Source organism: Saccopteryx leptura, chromosome 2 (genome assembly GCF_036850995.1).
Source record: "Saccopteryx leptura isolate mSacLep1 chromosome 2, mSacLep1_pri_phased_curated, whole genome shotgun sequence".
NCBI classification, from domain to species: Eukaryota; Metazoa; Chordata; class Mammalia; order Chiroptera; family Emballonuridae; genus Saccopteryx; species Saccopteryx leptura.
The window spans coordinates 123,353,028-123,379,631 of NC_089504.1; the positions used below are offsets into that span (position 1 = coordinate 123,353,028).

The 26,604-nt window shown below is 38.7% G+C and overlaps 1 protein-coding gene across 1 annotated transcript in view; it reads right to left on the minus strand.

Moving 5' to 3' along the window:
* TMTC3 (transmembrane O-mannosyltransferase targeting cadherins 3) overlaps positions 1-26,604 on the minus strand; it is an 83,403-nt gene that overhangs the window by 26,386 nt on the left and 30,413 nt on the right. The window contains exons 3-6 of the mRNA XM_066368671.1: positions 23,020-23,238; positions 12,608-12,707; positions 4,201-4,316; positions 3,404-3,576 (exon numbers count right to left, since the gene is read on the minus strand). Coding sequence (XP_066224768.1) covers positions 3,404-3,576; positions 4,201-4,316; positions 12,608-12,707; positions 23,020-23,238 — 608 coding nt within the window. The remainder of the gene's footprint in view (positions 1-3,403; positions 3,577-4,200; positions 4,317-12,607; positions 12,708-23,019; positions 23,239-26,604) is intronic.

A 26,604-nucleotide genomic window follows, 5' to 3' on the forward strand; every position in this document is an offset into this window, starting at 1 on the left:
CTACGTTCTAAATTGTACTGACTATATTAACATATAGTCCTTTCAAAACCAATTTCTCGGCCCTGGCTGGTTGGCTAAGTGGTGGAGTGACGGCCCGGCGTTTCGAAGTCCTGGGTTTGAATCCCAGTTAGGGTACATAGGAGAAGCAACAATCTGCTTCTCGACTGTCCCCCTCTCTTCCGCTCCTGCAGCCGTGGCTCAAATGGTTTGAGCAAGTTGGGCCTCTGACACTGAGGATGGCTCCATGGCCTTGCCTCAGGCGCTAAAATAGCTTTCCTTGCTGAGCGATGGAGCAGCAGCCCCAGATGGGCAGAGCATCACCCGGTAGGGTAGGAGGCTTGCTGGGTGGATCCCTGTTCTGGTACACACGGAAGCCTGTCTGTCTGCCTCCCCGCTTCTCACTTAATAAAATAAAGAAAAAAACCCAGTTTCTCAGTTTAAAATGAGAAAGTGAATGAGATGTCAACTTCTACCACTTATTTGAATTGGTCTTATTTTTTATATTTTATAGTATGTGTGTGCGTGCATGCGTGTGTGTGTGTGTGTGTGTGTGTGTGTGTGAGAGAGAGAGAGAGAGAGAGAGAGAGAGAGAGAGAGAGAGAAGGTAGAGATGAGAAGCATCAACTTGTAGTTGCTTTATTTTAGTTGTTCAGTGATTGCTGAGAGATGAGAAGAATTGACTTTTAGTTGTCACTTTAGTTATTTATTGATTGCTTCTCATATGTGCTTTTACCAGGGGACTCCAGACAAGACAGTGACGCCTTGCTCAAGCCAGCGATCTTTGGGCTCAAGACAGTGACATGGGATCATGTCAATGATATCATGCTCAAGCTGGCGACCTCAGGGTTTTGAACCTGGAACCTTTGTGTCCCAGGTCGACGCTCTATTTGGCATTTTTAAAAATATTAGATGACTGAGAAAAAGTAAATATTATTTTAACAAATATGTCATTTAATTTTTTTTTCATATTTAAATATCTACATATATGAAAAATAATAAATCCTGAGAATCTGGACTTGAAGTCTCAAAATAACTGAACTAAATACAAAGATTTATTTCCTGTAATGTAAAATTAAGAGTTCATTTATTACATACAATTAACAATTTATTTAGGATAGCTGATTAAATAATTCAACTATAGAGAAAGGGTACATGTCAAAATAAATCAAATCATATTACAATTTACTTTATGGAGTAACAATAGAATATTAAAAAATCATCACAAGGATAGTGTTGGACATAAAATTATCAGAGTAATATTTATTCTAACCAGTAATGCACTATTATGGATAGCAACATGAATGACATTTTGGCCTTTTGTTAAAAAAAGAAAAATTCTTGCTAACAATGTCAGTCACTGAAATAAAATTGAAAAGGAAATAAAAAAATTTCATTTAAATTTTAGGCTCGCCTGACCTGTGGTGGCACAGTGGATAAAGCGTCGACCTGGAATGTTGAGGTTGCCGGTTCAAAACCCTGGGCCTGCCCGGTCAAGGCATATATCAGGGGTCCCCAAACTTTTTACACAGGTGGCCAGTTCATTGTCCCTCAGACTGTTGGAGGGCCGGACTATAAAAAAAACTATGAACAAATCCCTATGCACACTGCACATATCTTATTTTAAAGTAAAAAAAACAAAACGGGAACAAATACAATATTTAAAATAAAAAACAAGTAAATTTAAATCAAGAAACTGACCAGTATTTCAATGGGAACTATGGGTCTGCTTTTGGCTAATGAGATGGTCAATGTGCTCCTTTCATTGACCACCAATGAAAGAGGTGCCCCTTCCGGAAGTGCAGCGGGGGCCGGATAAATGGCTTCAGGGGGCCGCATGTGGCCCGCGGGCCGTAGTTTGGGGACCCCTGGCATATATGGAGGTTATGCTTCCTGCTCCTCCCCCCCCTTCTTTCTCTCTCTCTCTCTTCTCTAAAATGAATAAATAAAAATTAAAAAAAAAATAAAATAAATTTTAGGCAAGTAAGGTATAATGGAAAAAATGCTAAATGTTAGATTAGGAAAAATCGATATACATCGATTATTAAAATGCACTATAAATTTTGCTTCTAGCTTTCAACAACTACAAACTGGACAAGATATATAAAACTTTTCTTATTTTTATTTTTGTTTTGAACACACTGAGCATCAAGCAAAGGACAGTGATATCTGAGAGAGGAAGAACAGCCCTATTTGGACTATTTGGAGAGTTTAGTATCTGGACAAAGTTTTTAGTGTATGGAGCTGCGAGAGCGAACCCAGGCAGAGCTCAGGGGGCTAGGGTTCATGGGCAGAATATCAAGAAGAAATCTGCTGAGAAAGAAAACTCAGGGGATCCACTGAGGGGGGTCTCTCTCCAGTTTTCTGTGCTGATGAGAACTGGTCAGTGTGCTATGTGAGGAAATACTCAAGGTCAGTATAGTGGGTTGAATCATGACTCTCCCAAAATCACATCTACCCAGCACCCCAAAGGTAACCTATTTGGAAATAGAATCTTTGCCAGTGCAATTAGTTAACACAAGATCATAATGGATAAAGCTGGGCCATAAATCCAGTGTCTGATATTGTTATACACCGAGGATGGAATACAGAGAAACACACAGGGAAGAAGGCCAAGGCAAGATGAAGCAGACTGAAGTGATGCAGCAACATGCCTACCAATAACCAAGAGACTGCAACAACCACCACACGCTTGCAAAAGGTTTCAGAACAGATCCTTCCTCAGAGCCTTCCGAAGGAAAGAACTATGCCTGACACCCTTAATTTAGACTTCTGGCTTCTAGCTGGTGAGAGCAAACTTCTGATACTTTACGTCACCCACGTTCTGGTGATCTGTTATAGCAGCTCGAGGAAAACTAATACAATTAGGAAAGATCCTCTTGAAAGGATTAGACAAAAATTCCCAAACATACAGAGCTAGGAATAGTTCCTCAGCAGCCAGAGTGGAAATCCTCATAATTCAGTACATTGGGTAGTCAGAAGGGTCTCGTGTCAGAAGTGGAGCAAAATCAGCTGACCAAAATGCTACTATGATCTCACAAAAGAAAGCTTAAATGCAAGGCTTGAAGATGAAACAATTTTTATATATAAATGTATCCCAGAACAAAGTTTAAACTATTTATAGGAATACATTAAGGTAAAATTCATATATGGCACCTATTAAAAAATTACCAGGCATGGGAAGAAGCAGAAAAATATAATCCATAAGAAGAAAAATTATTCAATCTAAACTGACCAACAATGACACAGGTAAAATTAGTAGATAAGAACATGAAAGCACCAGATCATGTAGAGATATAGAGCACATAAAAAAAAAAGCTCAAACAGAACTCGAGACATGAAAACAATATCCAAAGTTAATTTTGAAAGGATGGAAAAACAACATCAACAAAAATAAAATTCATACCTGGTGAATACTGGAAGTTGGGACTGAATAACCTGGACTCTAATCACAACCAGTAATAGTGTACTGAACATCAAAACAATGAGTTTTATTAATGTCTGCAGCATAGAAAATGGAATACTACTCTTTCCACGGAGAAACTGTCCAGCAGTAGTACATAATAATGGCAAAGTATACTGGAAGAGAAAAAAGTTTTAAGCAATTAACCACATACTACAATGTTTTCAACAATGTAGTACTTTCTAAACATAAGATTAAATAGAATTTGACTATAATTATAAAATCAATATGTAACAGTTTGTGCAACTAATAATGAGTAAAATGAGCTCAATAATCTCTATGTTGTAAAGTATTCCATATTGCCTAACAATTCCATTATTGAAACTTAAAAAGCAGCCTTTAAAAAGCTGGAGTTGTGCCTGATCTGTGGTGGTACAGAGGATAGCACATCGACCCGGAATGCTAAGGTCGCTGGTTCGAAACCCTGGGCTTGCCGGGTCAAGGCACTTGCAACAAACAAGCAATGAACAACAAAAATGAAGCAAGTATGAGTTGATACTTCTCGCTCTACCTCTCTTCTCTCTATAAAATCAATAAATATAATCTTAAAACAAAAACAAAAACTGAAGGTATTATAAAATGGTAATTTTCAGTGGGTGTGGAAAAAATGTGAATTTTGTGAAAATTTCTGGTATTACTAGAAATCAGACATGTACATAATAGTACATTTAGAAAATATTTATTAGAATCAGATTCAAATAGGATAAAAGATAGCAACAAAAATTTAAATTTCTTCTTACCCCCTGCGCAATAAATACTTCATACACACAGCAAATTCCCACAACTGTTATTCCTTGCTCTTTACACAATGTTGCGACAGCCACTAAAAACACTGTCAATGCGATTGGAGTCCACACTGCAATTTAAGGACAGAAAAATATAAAGCTACACAAAATAATTTTATAATACCACAAAAAGATATTTTAAGCTAGATAACTATTACACATTACCGAAAAACTTTGTGGTATTTACATTTGTGCTATTTCTCATTCACTTTACATTTTAAAATATATTTAAATATTTCAAGTAATTTATACTTTATGGATTCCAAAACAGAACATCAAGATGTATAATTAAAACCAGTGATTTTCAATTTTTTTTTATCTAATGGCACACATCAACTAATTAATAAAATTCTAAGGCACACCAAAATATATATTTTTGCTGACCTGACAAAAAAAATAGATATAATTTTGATTCATTCATACTGAATGGCTATTTATGTTGGCTGTCATCATTTTTTTTACTTGGCAATCGAAGGGAAAAGAGTATTGTGTATTTTAAAAATTCTTGTAGCACACTGGTTGAAAATCGCTGATTTAAACTAAAAAATTTTTGTGGAGATAAAGATTATCTAACCAAGTATGAACTTTTAAACCAAATGTAGGGTGGCCAATAGGGAGAAGAGAAACATAAGATTTGAGGGTCATAATTAATGAACTATCAATATGAAATAAAAACATACCTAAATTTAGCATACAGATAACAATATACTTCATTTATATAAAACTTGAAACTGAAAACTAATAGGTCAGAAAGAGTACCATTTTGACTAAAAAACACTAAAAACTGAAACAGGTTAACAATAAACTTTTTTTTTTTTTTTAAGTGAGATGTGGGGAGGCCAAGAAACAGACTCCCGCATGCGCCCTGAACAGGAACCACCTGGCAAGCCCCCTAAGGGCATTACTCTGCCCATCTGGGACTGCTGCTCCATTGCTCAGCAACTGAGCTATTTTAGTGCCTGAGGCAAGGCCATGGAGCCATCCTCAGTGCTTGGGGCCAACTTGCTCAAACCACAGAAGTCATGGCTGCAGGAGGCAGAGAAGGAGGGAGAGAAGGAGGGAAAAGGAGAGAGGGGGAAAGAGAGGGGGGGGGGGAGAGAGAGAGAGAGAGAGAGAGAGAGAGAAGGGGGAAGGGATGGAGAAGCAGATGGAATCTGTGTGCCCTGATTGGGAATCAAACCTGGGACTTCCACATGATAGGTTGACACTCTGCTGCTGAGCCAACTGGCCAGCACAACAATAAACATTTAAATCAATACTATTCTTTTAAAAATTCACAAAAGAATATTTCCAAGTTCTATGTAAATGAAAAACCTACTACACATCAACTTATGCGAAGTTCTACTACTTAGTAGTAATTTAATTAAGAAAAATGACTTGTGAGAGTAATTCCAGATCTATACTAACTTGCTTTGTGACTTTGGGCAACTGTTCTGAGCTTCAGTTTTCTTATTGGAAAATATGACCTCCATTTTTTCTCCAGTTTTAAAAAAAATGCAAGTATTATGTGTGACCTGTTTTAATTCATTAAAAATATTAGAGCAAAACTCAAATAATTGACGTATCTAGGAGGAAATAAGAACACAACTCATATATCTAATATATTTTCTTTTGACACTGGGCTTAATACATAAACTCATTTATTTTGAATTTTTTTTTAATTTTAAAGTATACTCTATTGACTACAATTACTGAAAGAAAAAACAACTTAAAAATTCCTATCCCTAAAACACTTACGGGATAGCAAGTATAACAGCATTCCTCCTCAAAATAATGTCATATTCTTAGTTAGGTCAGAACCATTAATACTGATGTAACATTGTACCACGGCTGAAGGACCATGCTAAACTCAACAAGTAATTCATAAAGGAAAGAAATCAGTAGGTGATTCTTTACAAAACAAGTTAACTTAAATTTGGACTATGAAGGCTATATAATATGAATGGAAACACTGGAAAAGCGGCATGTATGCATAAAGTATGGGAGGGAATGACATAGAGCAGTGGTCGGCAAACTCATTAGTCAACAGAGCCAAATATCAACAGTACAACTGAAATTTCTTTTGAGAGCCACATTTTTAAAACTTAAACTATATAGGTAGGTACATTCCTTATCGAGGTAGTGCCCGCACGTGATATTTTGTGGAAGAGCCACACTCAAGGGGCCAAAGAGCTGCACGTGGCTCGTGAGCTGCAGTTTGCCGACCACTGACATAGAGTATAGTATGATCAGATACATGTATTAAAAATTAGTGGGAAATTAGAGCCTTGAAAACAGGTATTTTAAAAATGTATTAAACAATTTATAAGACCAGTTTAACACATGTCATTTCATTGGATCTCGAAAATCACACTATAGCATAGAGAACATGTACGATCATGCCCATTTTTAAGATAAGGAAAGAATTTTGGAGGTTTTAAAAAGTGATGCATGATAAGGAGACAATGACTAGCTTGGTTCTTCTAAGATGAAATTCAGCCTTTTTACTAATTTGTATTTCCATTCCAACTAAGAGAAAGCAAACAGTTGCCCTCCATAATGTTGGATTCAGTCTCAGCAACTCATAGCTCTAATAAAGGCAAAACCTTTACTGAAACCAGTCACTTTGGTTCTTTAACTTTTGGTGACTAAGTTACTGTATGAACAGAATGAACAGATACACTTTAAATTTTATAATCAGATAACTGTGGCTAAAATTACCATGTGTGACTCTGTCCAAAACAAGTAACTTCTAAATTAGTTAACAATACTTTAAAAAAAAAATTACAAGTATCAAATGTGTAAAGATACAACTTTCAGCTTTCAAATATTCAAATGCATTCAAATAGTTATTTTAAGTATCTAGTACATTTTGTGAAGGAGCCTTGATAACAATCAAATAAACAAGTAAAGATATATTTTGTCAAATGGTGACCTAAATGTTATAGAAAAAAGAAGAAAGTGAAAGAAAATTAAAAGGAGTGGGGAAGGTGAGTGGTGCTACTGATAGGCAGAAACTTGTAAGTATTGGAAAAGTATGTGCAAAGGCCCTGGTATGTATCCTGCTTATAAAAAGGGTATGGGATACAAATAAGAGAGTTAAAGTGATCAAATAAAGTGAAAAATAAAAATTTTTGCATACTACAACATACACTAGACAGAAATGGAAAATACAAAGATAATGGCACAATTCTTTGTAGTCTCAAGTATAAAATTATAGAATGTGGAGTAAGGAAATATTATAGGGGTTAAAAGGAGAGAGAGAAAGAGGTACAAAACAGGTTTGGCATCTTTTCAATTAGAATGTAAAATACATTATATTCATTCACTTGAGTATTTCCTAAATAAATACCTTTATATACTTAACACCTACTGTTTACCAGGAACCATTCTAGGAAATGGAGATAAAAAATGAGAGAAAGTTATCTAACTTAATGAATGTTGCATAATAAAGGGGTAAAAAAAAAATGTAAATTATGTTTTTTCAGGTTAGAAATGAACCTTCTGAGTAATGTAGGCTGAAGGGATAGAAAGCAATGGGATTTGGTTTTTGTTTTGGTCAAGTGGTGAACTAAGCATAACCTGTGGACTTGTTGGCCACTTCCATAAAAAACATCCCTAGAAACAGATTAAGTGACGAGAACTATGGCTTCTAAGATAACAAAACAAAAACACAGTAACAAAACCAATCCTCAAAATACAACCTTGAGAACTGAAAATTATCTTGTGTTTGTAGGCTGTTATGAGGGATTGCATGTAAAACAGAAGAGTAAAAGGGTAGGTTTATTTTGAAAGATGCAAACTCACCAGCCACCCTTAGGCAGTCACTTCCACAAACCTCCCATCTAAATACAGAAGAATGGTAGACCTACTAGCTTCTTCTCAATTCTGATCCTCTTTTTAAATTTTTATTTATTTTTATTTTTTGTATTTTTCTGAAGTTAGAAGTGGGGGGGTGGCAGACACATAGACTCCCGCATGCGCCTGATCGGGATCCACTGGGCATGCCAACCAACCAGGGGGTGATGCTCGGCCCATCTGGGCGTTGTTCCTCTACAAAAAGAGCCATTCCAGTGCCTGAGACGGAGGCTATGGAGCCATCCTCAGTGCCTGGGGCACACTTTGCTCCCATGGAGCCTTGGCTGCAGGAGGGGAAGAGAGAGAAAGAAAGAAAGGAGAGGGGAAAGGGTGGAGAAGCAGATGGGCACGTCTCCTGTTTGTCCTGGCTGGGAATCAAACTTGGAACTTCCACATGCCGGGCCAATGCTCTACCATTGAGACAACTAGCCAGGACACTCAATTCTGATTCTTTTAAAAAACTTTTTCCATAGATCTGAGAGAGAGAGAGAGAGAGAGAGAGAGAGAGAGAAGCCTCAACTCACTGTTCCACTTAGTTGCTCCATTTACCTGTGCACTTACTGATTGCTTCTCGTATGTGCCCTGACCTTAGATCGAACCCATGATCTAGATGTACTGGGACAATGTTTAATCCACTGAGCCACCTGGTAAGGGCCTGCGGATTCTTTTTAAGGGACCAGATGAGGTGTTTTGTAGAATGGTAACAACAACAGAGATCAACAGTGGCCCTGAAGAACCTGGAGCTCCCCATCCTGGATTTTATTAATGAATCACAGGGTGGACAGAGAGTGGCCCTGGTCTTTCTCCTTAACAGTCAGAGTCAGAGTGATCAGTAACTTTAGGAGATCACGTGGCTTGAGCTCACAGCCAAAATAAGTAGATAACTAAAGGGTACAACAGTCACAAAGAGAGAGCACAAACATAACAACATATACTACTAAATCAGAATTACTTGAAGAGACGGACCAATAATTTAAAACAAATAATTCTAAAGAAAGAAAGGGAAGATACTGGAGTTATAAAGAATAGAAAACCATTGGCCCGGGCCGGTTGGCATAGAGGTAGAGCATCGGCCTGGCCTGTGGAAGTCCCGGGCAAAGATTCCCGGTCAGGGTCCTGGCCAGTTGGCTCAGTGGTAGAGCGTTGGCCTGGCGTGCAGGAGTCCCAGGTTCGATTCCCGGCCAGGGCACACAGGAGAAGCTCCCATCTGCTTCTCCACCCCTCCCCCTCTCCTTTCTCTCTGTCTTTCTCTTCCCCTCCCGCAGCCAAGGCTCCACTGGAGCAAAGATGGCCCAAGCACTGAGGATGGCTCTGTGGCCTCTGCCTCAGGCACTAGAATGGCTCTGGTTGCAACAGAGCCACGCCCAGATGGGCAGAGCATCCCCTCCTGGTGGGCGTGCCGGCTGGATCCAGGTCGGGCGCATTCCTCCCCGTTTCCAACTTCGAAAAATACAAAAAAATAAAAAATAAATAAATAAAATAAAGTACAAAAAAAAGATTCTGGTCAGGGCACACAGGAGAAGCGCCCATCTGCTTCTCCACCCTTCCCTCTCTCCTTTCTCTCTCTCTCTTCCCCTTCCGCAGCCAAGGCTCCATTGGACCAAGGTTGGCTCAGGCACTGGGGATGGCTCCGTGGCCTCTGCGTCAGGTGCTAGAATGGCTCTGGTTGCAAGGAAGCAATGCCCCAGATGGGCAGAGCATCGCCCCATGGTGGACATGCTGGGTGGATCCCGGTCAGGTGCATGCGGGAGTCTGTCTCTCTGACTTCCTGCTTCTCACTTCAGAAAGAAAAAAAAAAAAAAGAATATAAAACCATTAAAAAAAACAAGTAAAATTATGAGGAATACAAAATATAATAAAGTGAAAGGCTATTTTAGTTAAGATAGGAAAGATTTCCCTAAGAGGGAAATCACTGAGCTGAGAGGCCTAATGATATAAACAACTATGTGATATAGACAATTATGTGAAGATCTAAGTAAAGAAAATTTTTAAAAAGAGGGAACAGCAAGTATACTCCTGTTTGAGGAAGAGAAAGGTCTATCTGGCTATAGCAAAGCTAGCGAGAGAAAAAATGGCAGGAGATACAGTTAAAGAAGAAGGCAGGTACCTGATCATAATCTTGGTAATAGTATTTTCTAACTTTATCATTCATGTTTTGCTTAGGAAATTTCATATTAGTTACTGAACTACCTCTCATTGCATAAAAGGCCAATAGGAAAAATAGTCACACTGTTTACTATAAACCATGTACTGTTTCAAATGCCTTAACATGCTTAACTCATCTTGAGGTAAAAAAGTTAGTATAAGGAAGAAAGGCCTCAAGGTCAATCCTTCCCCTTTCCCATACTGTCTGAAACATCGTAGATTTGACCTTCGTTAACCACTTGTTCCCCTGCTATCCCTCCTCAATTTCCTGTAATTAAGACAAACAAAACTAGTTCCAACCAAATTTCATGGCTACACTGAGCTAAAAGTGACCAACAGGGCCATTATAATATCTTTTTAATAAATCTGCATTACGGTTTTGAGGTCCCCCCCACTCCCCATACCACTACGACAGTTCAGAAGGACCAAAAAAGAAGTCACTACCTGGAGAGAAGGGACGAAGACCAGCGGCATGGGCAGTCACCACACTAGTGTCAGAAACCAAGGACCACCCTACCCCCTCCTTGACATTTATTTTTTTATTTTTATTTATTTTTAATTTTTTTTCATTAACTTTAGAGAGAGAGGACAGGAGAGAGTGAGAGAAAGACAGGAACACTGATCCATCCTGTATGTGCCCTGACTGGGGATCGAACTGGCAACCCCCGGGCTTCCAGATGATGCTCTAACCGAGCTATCTGGCCAGGGCATTGACATTTATTTTTATTTTGTTAAATTTTTTTTTAGTGAGGAGGGGAGGCAGACAGACTCCTACAAGTGCTCCAACCAGGATCCACAGGGCAAGCCCACTAGGGTGTGATTGCTATGTTCCAGGGCATTGCTCGGTTGCTCAGCAACCAAGTGACTTTTTTTTTTTAAGCCTGAGGTAGAGGCCAGGAAGCCATCCTCAGCGCCTGAGGTCAACTCACTCAAACCAATCGGGCCATGGCTGTGGGATGGGAGGGGAGTGGAAGTGAGAGAGAGAGAGAGAGAGAGAGAGAGAAAGAGAAAGAGAAAGAAGGGAGAGGGGTGGAGTGGAGAAGCCGATGGTCGCTTCTCCTGTGTGCACTGAACAGGAATTGAACCTGGGATATCCACATGCCAGGCTGATGCTCTATCACAGAAGAAACCAGCCAGGGCCCAACCACATTTAATGAAAACCTTTCCACCTAGACTCCATTGGGGTGTCTTGTTATCCAAGGCTGTTCGGTGTCACTTGAGTACATACTATCGCTTTAATCAATTTACTGCACTTTGCTAAATCTTTCTGTCAAACTCTCAAATCCTTTCCTGGGTGATGACAAGAACCCGAACCCTGGTATTGTGTTGACGCTTCCCTTGGCCTCCCTAAGGGCCATCCAGCATCACTCTAATCTTCACAACATGTAGGAAAAGTTACTTATCACCTACCTTTTATAGATAAAGAAACTAAGGCACAGAGGGGTTAAGTAATCTGTCCAAAGAAGTAAATGGAGGTAGCAAATGGTGGATTTGGAATGTGAAACCAGACTCTAGAGTCCATGTTCTTAATCTCTATGCTATGTTGCTATTCAGACTGTTTTAAGAAGGCATGTTCATAGCAGCAAGGGTCAAACCTATTTGTATTACAAATCTGAGAAGACAGTTACTTTAAATCACATCTCTTGAATCTTAGTTTTAGTTTCATTACACACAAAGTCAGGCTTATCATGGGCACCTTGGGTCTATACTGACAAAAAATTGCCCAAGAATGAAGGGGGAAAACTCAAGAGTTAAATTTTAAAATCAATCAAATAGAGATTAAGGCTATTAGGTAAGGCCTCTTTCATGCCCACTCTGTCCATGCTTGTAAATACCCATTTTTATTGCTGGGAACTTGTTTTCTGACAATGCCAGGTATCATCAGCAGTAATGAACTAATATATACAAAGCAGTTTTCAGAGTAAGACACATGGCAGGGACTCAATAAATAGGTGAACTATGATAAACAAATAATAAAAGTTATGCTCTGTAAAAGGCTTTTTACTTTGCCTAATAATATAATTCACAGCCTTCAGGGCTGTTATTTACAAAAAGACAACTAAAAATATTGGTACTTATATCATTTACATGTAATAGCAAATGGAATAATGACCCTAAAATTCTAATATCCTAGAGTAATTTTAAAAAAATTAAATAATATAAAATCTGTTAAGTCATGATAAAACATAAACTGCACGCAAGAAATTTTAATATTGACAATGTGGCATACTTTTGTATGGCCATATATGCTAAAGTAGTACAATATATAACAATAAATCCCAAGTGTGGCATACATTTTATAAGCAACACTGAAGTAGATGAAGATTACCTAATCAAATTTACAGCTACAGAAAGAAAAATTAAACATTAAGACTTTTACCTATGGAATTGTTCGGTCCTTTTGATTTGGTATATGACAAAAATGCAGCTAGAAAAAAGATAGATGACAAAAGTTCTGCTCTTCCTACAACACCGGTTACCTAAACAGGGATAGGAAGGGGGTCATATTAATGAAGAACATCTTGAAAATTTAACTGTACATAATAGAAATAGCACATTAACGAGAAACTAAATTGCTGTTCAAGTGTACGTTTCTTAGACATTCTTTGAGTGCCCTCATGTGGTGAATTTGTATATCTTCCATAAAAATAAATTTACTAGTGACTCTTTAAAGTTCTTTTATTAACTCAATTTTGAAATAATTATTTATTGCTTCTCAGCCTTTTGGCTAAATGAAGTGTTGAAATAATTACAGACATATAGAAATTACAAATACAGTCAAGTTTTATGCAACCTTTACCCAGCTTCCTTCAAGGGTAACATCTTACATAATTATATATAGTACAATATTTAGTATAGTTCTTAATCTTAAAAAAAAAAAGCTAAGTACTTCTTAAATATTTCTTAAAATATCATAAATTCAATTAAGTTATGTCTCATAAGTCTGCAAATTAAAGTTTTAAAAAATACTAAACTTTAAAGAGTCCTTTTACATTCTAAATATTTAAATATAAAACACCAGTACCCTCTCCCTTTAAAGAGTTCTGAACTCACTGTGAATGTAAACAACCTTTCATTTTTGTAAATGTATGGAAAAATACTAAGACCAAAAGTTTCAAGATAATGGAAGACACAACTCCTGCCCAACACACACACACACACACACACACACACACACACACACACACACTATATATAAATTTTTGCTTAGAAATAAGCAAAGCAACTGAACATCCTCCTTACTCTGCTGAGAAGCAATTTTGGAGTTTCAAGGTTAAGAAGAAAAAGTTATACTTTGACTATTTCTTGGTAGGTAGGAGCTGATGGACATACTGGGATCAGTAAAAACAGCCCACAATTTTGAAACACATGGCAACAGACAATATAAAACTACTCAGTATCATCATTTGTTAGGATGTCTGCTCACGTTTGCATAATTTTGGTATTATTTTTGTCTCATTAAATTTGTCTTATTTACTATTTTCTGTCCTTTGAAAAGAAATCAATGGCAATTAAAAATATTTAAAATTTATATTAATAGAACATTTAGTTACGAATAATTGTATTTATTGATGCCCCTCCTCCCCTCCTTCCTCTGTCTCTCTCTTCCCCTCCCGCAGCCAAGGCTCCATTGGAGCAAAGATGGCCCGGGCGCTGGGGATGGCTCCTTGGCCTCTGCCCCAGGCGCTAGAGTGGCTCTGGTCGCGGCAGAGCGACGCCCCGGAGGGGCAGAGCATTGCCCCCTGGTGGGCAGAGTGTCGACCCTGGTGGGCGTGCCAGGTGGATCCCGGTCGGGCGCATGCGGGAGTCTGTCTGACTGTCTCTCCCCGTTTCCAGCTTCAGGAAAAAAAAAAAAAAATTAGATTCCATGCACTGGGGAGTTAAGATTTATTGCAGTAATTTAAGTGTGTATAATAGCTCTGTCCAGATGGGTCAGTGGTAGTGTCAGTCTGGCGTGTAAATGCCCCAGGTTGGATTCCCAGGCAGGGCACACAAGAGAAGTGACCATCTGCTTTTCCACCCCTCCCACTCCTCTCTCTCTCTCTTCCCTTCCTCCAGCTATGGCTTGACTGTTTTGAGTGCTATGGCCCCAGGCACTGAGGATGGATCACTGAAGCCTTGCATCAGGTGCTAAAAATAGCTCAGTTGCAAGCACGGCCCCAGGTGGGGACTGCTGGATGGATCCTGGTTGGGGCACAAGCAGGAGTCTGTCTCTATTTCCCTTCCTCTCACTGGGAAAAAGAAAAAAGTGTCTATAATAAAGTCTTGGTTGGAATGATGGCTGTGTGAGAGATACTGCTGAACTCCCCCCCTTGAAATTTCCACAAGTTGAACAACTATAACACAGCGATGGAACTCCAGCTGAGCTCACATGTACTTCTGAAAGATCCATCACTGAATGGAGTAAAGGTGGGATGGTGTAAAAGGAGGGTGGAAGATAAAACACATTCATGGTCTGCTGTGGGGAGGAGGGAAGCTCAGGCTGTTTGGATTATGTCTGAGGGGTACAGAGAGGGGAACCCAGAGAGGGTCTCCTTCTTCTGGAAGGAGCAATGAGAAAGAGGGGCAAATAAACCAAGCTACCAAAGCAGCCAGAGTATGTGGTTGTGGCCAGTATTCCCGTGATCTGTCTGCAGCCTGCACTCGGCAGAAACAGAGAAAACTAAAAGTGCAGCCCCCCAGTCTCCCAGATCCTGCCTCCCTCACCTCATGGTATTGAGAGTGGTAGAGACAAAACCCCCAGCTGGCTCTCCAGAGCTATTCTCTCCCCTGAAGAACAGAAGTGCCCCATGTCTGGTCCCCAGGTCTGTTAAGATGTGGGGAGGAGTGTGACCGGAAGCCTGAAACCACCATTGCTAGAGCCAGAAAGCTAGAAAGCTGAAGCCATAAAGCCGAAGCTGAAAAGCCCTCACAACATGCCCTACCACCACCACAACTGTGGCCCTGCTTACATCGCTGTGACAGCAACATCTCAGCAGACAGCCCAGGAACTTCACAGAGCTAAAAGTTGTAATACAGTAACACTTAATGGAGGAAACCTGTCAAAACCAAAATTAACTTTTCCTTCATTTTTTCCCTTTAAAATTTCATTTTCTTTAATTATTTTTTTTTCAGGGTTTCTTTGTGATTTTTTTTTATTTTGATCTTATTTTGTGTGTTTTTTTTTTACTGTCATAATATCATATTTTAAACTTGTCAATTACTTATTGTACTTTTTAGAAATTTTCAGTTTTTTGGTTGTTTTCTTGTTAGGATTCTTAACAATACCAGTCTCAATGTCATCAGGAAGAAGAAATCAAATACCATGGCTACACAAGACAGAGATGTAATTCAGAAAGAAAATGAAAAATCTCCAGAAAAAAATTTCAGTTACATGGAAACCTTAGAGTTACAATGAGAGAGGAATCAAAACTGAAGTTCTAAAAATATTCAATGAGATGCAAGAAGACACTAGTAGGCAACTTAATGAGCTCAAAAAATAAACCAAGCACCTTACCAAAGATATTGAAACTTTTAAAACAGTGATGAAGAACTCAATACATGAATTGAAAATTGAGGTAGCAAGTTTGGCTAATAGAACAAGCCAGATAAAGGAAGGAATCAGTGACATTGAAGATAGGCAACTAGAGATACTCAGAGGAGAGAGACTCATGCATTTAAAAAACCAAGAGAGCTCTATAAGAATTGTCTGACTCCATCAGAAAGAGCAATATAAGAAAAATGGATATATAAGAGAGGGAGAAAGGAATGGAGAGCCTATTCAAACAAATAATTGATGAAAAATTCCCAAGACCATGGAAAGAGAGCTTCAAATCCAAGAAACAAATAATGCCAAGTTACCAAAACCCAAACGGATCTACTTCAAGGCACATTGTAATAAAACTGTCAAAAATCAATGACAAAGAAAGAATCCTAAAGGCAGCTAGCAAAAAGAGGAACACAACATACAAAGGAAAGCCCATTAGTTATCATCAGACTTCTCAGCAGAAACTGTACAAGCCAAAAGAGAGTGGAACCAAAATTCAAAATACAGAAAGAGAGGAATTACTAACTAAGAAGACTATACCCATCAAAATTATCCTTCAAATATGAGAAATGAAAACTTTTACAGACATACAGAAGGTGAGGGAATTTATCATCAGAAAACCCCCACTGCAGGAAATGATCAAGGGGGTCATTTGACCAGACAAAAAAAACCCAAAACAAATCAAAAAGTAAAAGCTCAAACAAGGTCACAATAAAAACAAGGCTATTCTGTGACAACAATAACACAAAAGGGGAGAAGATAAAGATCTGTAGTAGCAAAGGAGGATGGAATGCAGAAGTACTCATAAACAAAGGATTCTTGTACATATCAGCAATTTTCTCTTAATAATCTAAAGGAGGTAACCACCCACAAAAAGCCACTATTGAAATATAGTTTAAAAAAAAAGAAATAAAGTATAGAATACCACCAAACAAAAACAAGTGACAGAAACAAAAAAGAAAAGAACTAAACAATACACAGAGCTACCAGAAAACAAAACATAAAATGGCTATAGGAAATTCTCAAATGTCAATAATTACCCTAAATGTAAATAGACTGAACTCACCAATACAGAGGAATAGAGTATCAGATTGGATCAAAAAGCAAAACCCAACCATATGCTGCCTCCAAGAGACACATCTAAACTCCAAGGACAAAGGTAGTTTCAAAGTAAAAGGTTGGAAAATGATTCTCCAAGCAAATAATATCCAAAGAAAAGCAGGTATAGCCATACTCATATCTGATAATGCTGACTTGAAGACAACAAAGGTAACTATAGACAAAGATGAACATTTCATTATGATAAATCGGACACTGTATCAAGAAGACATAATACTTCAATATATATATGCACCAAAATATGTAAGACCTCTATTAACTGATCTAAAAATAGAAGCAAACAAAAACACAATCATACTTGGAAGATTTCAATATACCATTGATGGAATAAATAGATCATTCAAACAGAAAATCAATAAAGATTTATTGGTGTGTAACGACACTCTGGACCAAATGGACATAATAGACATTTACAGGCTATTTCATCCCAAAAGGTCAGATTATAAAGTCTTCTCCGGTGTGCATGAAACATTTTCAAGGATAGACCAAATGCTGGGCAAGAAAATTAAAATCAACAAATTCAGGAAGATTGAAATTATACCAAGCATATTTTCTCATCATAAGGCTTTGAAACTAGAATTCAACTATAAAACAGAAACAAAAACAATCCCACAAAAATGTAGAAATTAAACAACATACCTCTAAAAAATGACTGTGTCTAAGAAGATATAAAAGCAAAGATCAAAAGATATATACAGAGAAATGAAAATGATGACATGACATATCAAATATCTGGGGTGCAGGAAAACCAATAATAAGAGGGAAGTTTGTATCATTACAGGCTTATATCAAGAAACAAGAGAGATCCCAAGTAAACAACCTAACATCACATCTGAAGGAACCAGAAAAAGAAGAACAAAGGCAACCAAAGTCAGCAGAAAAAAGGAAATAGTAAAAATTAGAGCAGAACTAAATGAAATACAGAACAAAAAAAAACCTATAGAAAAGATTAAAACAACAAGGAGCTGGATCTTTGAAAAGATAATAAATCCATAAATCACTGGTTAGACTAAGGAAAAAAAGGGAAGGGCTCATATAAAAAAAATTTGAAATGAAAGAGGAAAAATTACCACAGACATCATAGATATACAAAGGATCACAGTAGAATAGATGAAAAATTATATGCTACCAAATTTAACAACCTGGAGAAAATGAATAAATTGCTAGAACTAACCAATCTTCCTAGAGTGACTCCAGTAGAAGTGGAAAACCTAAATAGACCTATAAGCAGAAAGAAAGGAAAAAGAACTATCAAAATTTTCCCCAAAAAACAAAAGTCTAGGACCAGATGGCTATACTAGTGAATTCTACCAAATATTCAAAGAAGATTTGGTGCCTATCCTTCTCAAAGTCTTCCAAAAAAGAGAAGCAATATGCCCCAACACATTTTATGAAGCCAACATAACCCTCATACCAAAACCTGGCAAGGAAAACGCACACACAAAAGAACTATAGATCAATATCTCTAATGAATACATATGCAAAAGTCCTAAACAAAATACTAGCAAATTGAATACAGTAACACATTAAAAAAAATAATACATCACAATCAAGTGGGATTCATTCCAGTAGCACAAGGATGGTTCAACATATGGATATCAATCAATGTAATACACTATATACCAACAAAACAAAGAACAAACATCATATGATCCTATCAATAGATACAGAAAAGGCATTCAATAAGATACAACATCCTTTTCTGTTTAAAACACTCAATAAAATCTGAATAGAATGAAAGTACCGCAACATAATAAAGGCCATATATGACTAACCATCAGCTAATATCATACTAAATGGTGAAAAAAATGAAGGCTTTTCTTCTAAAATCAGAAAAAAGACAAAGATGCCCACTCTCTTCACTCTTATTCAACATAATTCTGGAAGTTTTGCCAGAGCAATCAGGCAAGAGAAAGAAATAAAAGGCACCCAGAGTTGGTTCAGTGGTATAGTATTGGCCTGGCATGTAGATGTCCCGGGTTCAATTCCCGACCAGGGCACACAGGAGAAGCAACCATCTGCTTCTTCAACCTCTCAGCCCCACTTCTCTCCCTCTTTCTCTCTATCTCTCTCTTCTCCTCTCCTCATACAGCCAAGGCTTGATTGAGCAAGTTGGTCTCAGGCACTGAGGATGGCTCCATGGCCTCTGCCTCAGTGTTTGGCTCCAGCTGTAATGGAGCAAGGGCCCCAGATGGGCAGAGCATTGCTCCCTAGTGGACTTGCCAGGTGGATCCAGGTTGGGGCACATGCAGGAGTCTGTCTCTGCCTCCCAACCTCTAACTAAAACAAAACAAAAACAAAAAAGAAATAAACAGCATCCATGAAGGGAAATAAGAAGTAAAGGTATTTCTTTTTGCAGATTACATGATCTTGTATATAGAAAACCCCAAAGACTCTACCAAAAAGACTATTAGAAACAATAAACTGATACAGTAAAGTTGAAGAATACAAAATCAATATACAAAAGTCTATTGCTGACCAGGCAGTGGCACAGTGAGTGGATAGAGTCGGACTGGGATGCCAAGGACCCAGGTTCGAGACCCCGAGGTCGCCAGCTTGAGCACGGGCCCATCTGGTTTGAGCGAAAGCTCACCAGCTTGGACCCCAGGTCGCTGGCTCGAGCAAGGGGTTACTCGGTCTGCTGAAGGCCCGCGGTCAAGGCACATATGAGAAAGCAATCAATGAACAACTAAGGTGTCACAATATGCAACGAAAAACTAATGACTGATGCTTCTCATCTCTCCGTTGCTGTCTGTCTGACCCTATCTATCCCTCTCTCTGACTCTCTCTCTGTAAAAAAAAAAAGAAAAGAAAAGAAAAGTCTATTGCTTTTCGCCTGACCAGGCTGTGGCGCAGTGGATAGAGCATCGGACTGGGATGCGGAGGACCCAGGTTTGAGACCCCGAGGTCGCCAGCTTGAGCGTGGGCTCATCTGGTTTGAGCAAAGCTCACCAGCTTGGACCCAAAGTCGCTGGCTTGAGCAAGGGGTTACTTAGTCTGCTGTAGCCCCCTGGTCAAGGCACATATGAGAAGGCAATCAATGAACAACTAACGTGTCTCAACAAAAAACTGATGATTGATGCTTCTCATCTCTCTCCGTTCCTATCTGTCTATCCTTCTCTCTGACTCTCTCTGTCTGTGAAAAAAAAAAATTTCTATTGCTTTTCTATATGCCAACAATAAAAATTCAGAAAATGAACTAAAAAAAAAAAAACAATTCCTTTTACATTTGCAATCAAAAATGTAAAATACCTCGTAAAAAAATTAATAACATATGTGAAAAACCTATATTCTGAAAATAACAAAACATTACTGAGAGAAATTGAAAAAGACACAATGAAACAGAAAAATATTCCAAGTTTTTGAATTGGAAGACTCAATATAATTAAAATGGCTATATTGCCCAAAGCGATATACAAATCTAATGCACTCCTCATCAAAATCCCAAATCGTATTTCAAGAAATAGAACAAAAAACTACCAGGTTTGTATGGAACCATAAAAAACCCCGAATAGCCAGAGCAATCCTAAGGAAAAAGATCAAGCTGAGGTATCACACTAACTGACTTCAAATTATACTATAGAGCTACGGTAAACAAAATAGCATGTTGTTGGCAGAAAACCAACCATACAGACCAACAGAACAGAATCGAGAGCCCAGAAATAAAACCACATATATATAGAGAAATCATCTTTGACAAAAGAGCCAAAAACACACAATGAAGAAAATAAATGCTGCTGGGAAAATTGGAAAGCCACATGCAAAAGAATAAATCTTGACTATAGTTTGTCTCCTTGCACAAAAATTAACTCAAAATAGATCAAACTCCTAAATATAAGATCTGAAACAATAAATTACATAGAACAAAACATAGATATTAAACTCTTGGACCTTGGCCAGAGAGAACAATCTATGAATTTGAACCCAAAGACAAGGGCAGTAAAGGCAAAAATAAATGGAACTATATCAAACAAAAGAGCTTCTGCACAGCAAAAGAAGCTGACAAGACAAATAGGAAGCCTAGATGGGAGATATTTGAAAACAACAGCTCCTATAAGGAGTTAATATCCAAAATATACAAAGAACTCACAAAGCTCAGCAATAAATAAGCAAACAGTCCAATTAAAAAATGGGAAGAGAGTCCTTGGATGATGTAATACTGGAAGCGCCTCTTGGACAGTCTTTGAACAGTTTGCTGAGTAACCTGTAAATCCTACTCTTTGCTCAGAGCTGTGTATCTCAAACACCCTGTCGCTCATCATCACAATGAAGGCCATCTCTGCTTTTGCCATTCTTGCTCTAGCAGCCACTGCTTGGGCTGTCTCTCCACCAGCCCCAGGGATGGCGGTGGACTGCTCCAAGTACCTGAGTAAAAGCTCCAGGATTGCATGCCCAAGGCACTTTAAACCGATATGTGGCTCTGATCAGAAAACATACAGCAATGAATGCATGTTCTGCATGCAGAACCAGGAAAAAGGACTTTATCTCAGAAAACTGCATGATGATCGTTGTATTGAGTGCAGCAATTATTCTGAAATGTGCACTATGGAATATATGCCTCACTGTGGATCTGATGGAGTGGTGTATGGCAACAAATGTTTGTTCTGCAATGGCGTTGTGAAGAGCCGCAGTGCACTCTTTTTGGCCAAGTATGGAGAGTGCTGAGTCCGCCGGGTGCTCAGGCATTTCCCTCAGCAGACACCACATACAGAAGCAGTTTGTCTGGGACGGTTGTGGGGACAAGCATATGGATTTGATTCTTCAATAAAAGGATCTCAGCAGAAAAAAAAAAAAATGGGAAGAGGGCCCTGGCCGGTTAGCTCAGTGGTAGAGCGTCGGCCTGGCATGCAGGAATCCTGGGTTCGATTCCTGGCCAGGGCACACAGGAGAAGCGCCCATCTGCTTCTCCACCCCTACCCCTCTCCTTCATCTCTGTCTCTCTTCCCCTCCCGCAGCCAAGGCTCCACTGGAGCAAAGTTTGCCCGGGCGCTGAGGATGGCTCTGTGGCCTCTGCCTCGGGCGCTAGAATGGCTCTGATTGCGGCAGAGCCGACGCCCCAAGATGGGCAGAGCATCACCCCCTGGTGGGCATGCCGGGTGGATCCCGGTCGGGCGCATGCGAGAGTCAGTCTGACTGCCTCCCCGTTTCCAGCTTTGGAAAAATACAAAAAGAAAAAAAGGGGAAGAGGACATGAACATACACTTCTCCAAAGAGGACATACAAATGGCCAATAGATATATGAAAAGATATTCATCTTTACTAGCTATTTGATAAATGCAAATCAAAACTACAGTGAGATATCACCTCACCTGTTAGATAAGCTATTATTAACAAGACAGTTCATAACAAGTGTTGGAGAGGCTGTGGAGAAAAAGGAATTCTCATTCACTGCTGATGGAAATGCAAATTAGTACAGCCATTATGGAAGAAGGTATGGTGGTTCCTCAAAAAATAATGAATAGAATTACTGTATGACCCAGCAATCCCTCTCCTAGGTATCTACCCCCAAAACTCAAAAACATAGGTATGTAAAGACACATGAACCCCCATGTTCATCACAGCATTATTCACAGTGGCCAAGACATGGAAACCAAAGTGTCCCTTGATAGAGAATTGGATAAAGATGTGGTCCATATATACTATGGAATACTACTCAGCCACAAGAAATGATGACATAGTGACATTTATGACAACATGGATGGACCTTGAGAACCTTATAGTGAGTAAAATATCAATAAGTAAAACAGAAAAAGTTAAGAATTGTATGATTTCACACTTAGATGGGATATAAAACTGAGACTCATGGACATAAATAAAAATGAAGTGGTTACCAGGAAGAGGGAGAAGGGGGGAAGGCAGTGGGGGAAGGGTGTAAAGAGGGACAAATATAAGGTGACAGAAAATGATTTTACTTTGGGTGATGGTATACAACATAATCAACAGTTCAAATGCTATAGAAATGTTTGCCTGAAACCTATGTACTCTCATTGATCAGTGTCACTCTGTTAACTTAATTTTCTATATAAAAAAAAAAAAAATAAAGTCACGGTTAAATATGATTTTAAAAAATATATATATACCTTTATAATTACTGTGTAGACTTTGTAAAAAGAATGAAATAAACATTAATTTACAGTTTTACTTACTGCTTCTGTGTGTACTGGGTGTACTGCAAAGAGTAAAGAAGCAATCACACTACTTCTGTTGTCCAGAAAAAGTTTGCAGACTTTAAGAAATATCACACTGACCCCAGCATGAAAAATCATATTTAGAAGGTGATATGACGTTGGTTTCAGTTCGCTGAGCAAATAATTTAGGCGAAATGTCAATACTGTTAAGGGACGATAAGATTTGTGGCTTCTTTCCTAAAAGGAAAAAACAACCACTGATTACTAAGTATGTTGGTCCTTTGGGGTATATAAACTCATCATTGCATTTACCATTAAAAGTATATATTATTTGGCTGAGAAATAGCAATAAAGTAATGAAATGCCCTATGAATAACACAATACACTATTTCCTTAATCACCAAACAAGGCCAATTCCTCTCTAATATATATGGTAGTCAGCTAAGTAATAGTAGAGGAACAAAGTTTAATGAATAATTCTTCTCTAGTATACAGATTAAAATAGAAAAATAGTGGCATTAAATTTGAGCACAAGATTCTCTCCAAAGCCTGCTTCCCAATCTATTACCAATACAGTACAAGTATTTATATATAATTGCTGCCTAGATCTTTAAAAGGAAATATAAGAATAAAATACCAGTAGTTTAAAGAGAAACAACTCCAAAAGGTACTATCTAGTTGTTTTATGAAAAACATGTTCATAATGTATAAACCTGAATGTATTAAACTGAAAATCCCCAAATACTACACAGAGAACACAAGGGGCAAAAACTTTCTTAGAATGAATAGACATCTTTGCAATTGTAGTTTCCCTCAGCAACATACCAAATTTTATACAAAGTTCTAAATTTCATTATAAACTAAAAGTCATATTTAAATAAAAATATTTTTATTCTAAGACAAAATCAAATCAGATTTCAGAATAAAACACACAGGTGAAAAACACATAAAATATTATTTCTTGTAATTCACGTAAGGGAATGCACACTCAGAGAGATTCCTTGCTCTCCTACCCCTTACCATAGTTTGGTATATACTACAGTATATACAGTATATACAGTCAGGTTTCAGTCTGTTCATCCTTACTAGAGAACATATGGAAGCACAAGCAACAAACACTGGTCATTTTGAAATCAGGTATATTTTGATATCTCTGTTGTACTGACTGCATACAACATGAGTGGTGTCAACCTAAAATGTTTTTTCTTGCTTGGCTAATTCCTAGACATTCTTTTTATTTTCTTTTCTGCTTGTTAGTTTATTATTATTATTTTTTAGATTTAGTTGTTAGTTATGTATTTTTTGCAATTTTATTCATATTTTTTGTCCTTTTTTTCTTCTTAAGAAAACTCTTTAATATTTCATATAACACTGGTTTGCTGGTGATAAATTCCTTTAGCTTCTTCTTGTCTAGAAAGTTTTTTCTGTTCTTCAATTCTAAATGATACTTTTGCTTGTTAGAGAAATCTTGGTTGTAGGCCCTTGCTTTTCATCACTTTGAAAATACCTTGCCACTCCCTTCTCACCTGCAAAATTCTGCTGAAAAATCTGCTGAGTCTTATGGAACCTCCGTTGTAGGTAAATAACTGTTTTGTCTTGTTGCTTTTAAGATTCTCTGTCTTTAACCCTTGGCCTTTCAATTATGATGTGTCTTGGTGTGGAGCTCTTTTGAGCTCATCTTGTTTGGGACTCTCTGTGCTTCCTGGACTTGCCTATTTCCTTCACCAGGTTAGGGAAGTTTTCTGTCATTATTTTTTCAAATAGGTTTTCAATTTCTTGCTTTCTCTCCACTTCTTACAGCACCCTTATGAAGTGAATGTTGATATTTTTGAAGTTGTTCCACGGGCTTTTTACAACTATCCCCATTTTTAAAAAATTCTTTCTTTTTATTGCTCTGATTGGGTATTTTTGCTTCCTTATATTCCAAATTGCTGATTCGATTCTAGGCTTCCTCTGTGCTATCATTGATTCCCTGATAATTATTCTTCATTTCAGTCAGTGTATCCATTATTTCTGACTAGTCCTTCTTTGTGCTGCTAAGGTTCTCATTAAGTTCATTGAGCATTCTTATAACCAGTGTTTTGAACTCTTCATCTAGATTGCTTATCTCTATTTTCTTTAGTTTTTCTTCTGGCATTTTCTTCTGTTCTTTCATTTGGGACATGTTTGTCTCCTTTTTTGGCAGCCTTTCTGTGTTTGTTTCTGTGTATTAGGTAGAACTACTACAGCTCTCAAACTTGATAGAGTGGCCTAACGTAGTAGGTGTTCTGGAGGGTGCAGTGGCAGAGCCTCCCTGATAACCCAAGCTGCGGATAGAGTTATGCCCCCTGTGTGGGCTGTGTACAGCCTCCTCTTGTAGTTGAGCCTTGCTTGCTGTTGGCACATCAATGGGAGAGATTTACCCCTAGGATGATCAGCTACAAGGACTGGATATAACCACCTACCTCTGACTACCTTGAAGAATCAGCTGTGCAGGATGCCACCTCAAAGAGCAGGACTTTACTGGGGCTCTGGTGTCCAGAGTTCACCCCTTGAGTGTGTTGCTTGAGGAGGTGGTTTGGTGGTGGTTTGGTGGTGGTTTTCCAATGTGCTCTGAAGTTGTCCACTGGGTGTGCTGGCTCTGGGGTTTCCTGGGAGGTGCAGGCCAAGGTCAGCCGCCCTGTGTTATGCCTGGGAGCACTAGCATGAGCAACAAAGCAATCTGTCCAAGTGGGGCCAATCTGTAAACCAAGGCTGGATGCTACTAATGCCAGGTCTGGGGCTACTTAGCAAGAGGTTTGGGGCACAATGAGGCCAGATGCTGTTTGAGAGATTTTAGAAATATCTGAAGCATAAAGCCAACAGGATATTCCCAGGAAAAAGCCCCTAGAAACCACTTGCGTGTGATGGTGATGGTAGGGGTGGGGGGTGGGGGGCTCAGGGAATCACCAAGATGGGGAAAACAGTGTGAGCCAGATTGATGGGATCTCAGATATGGCTGGGGGGCGGGGATTCATCAAAGGGACAATGACCTCTGCTAGCATTTCTGTCTGGGAGAAAGTGCCCCAGCTCTCACTATGATGCCAGGCAATTCAGTTCCTCTCCATATGTACCTGGTACCCTTTGAACTGTTGCCTCAGTGCTGGAACTCAGAGGGAGTGAGTTCGAGAAAGTTAAGTCTGTATGTTGGCCCTTTAAGAGAAACTGACTGGGACTCCAGCAGCCCTCTGTTGCCCTCAGCTTCAATTCCTGCAGGTTTTTACAGCCAGAAGTTATGGAACTTTTCTTCCCAGCACTAAAACCGTGGGCTTGGGGGCCTGGTGTGGGGGTAGGACTCCTTGCACCTAACGCGGGAACTATGCAGCCAAGATATTCCTCCCTGCAGTTATCTACCGCACCACAGGTGGCTATGGGAGCAGCCCTTTCTGTGTCTTCACCTCCTATTAGTACTCTTTAATGCCCTAGTTGTATGATTCCTGTTCAGCCAGATTTCAGGTGGTTCTCAACGATAGTTGTTCTGTAGTTTTGATGTGGTTGTAGGGAAAGTGAGTGCCATGTCCACCTATGCTGCCATCTTGACTGGCAGTGTATACATTCTTTTTATTTCAATTCAGGCATACAACA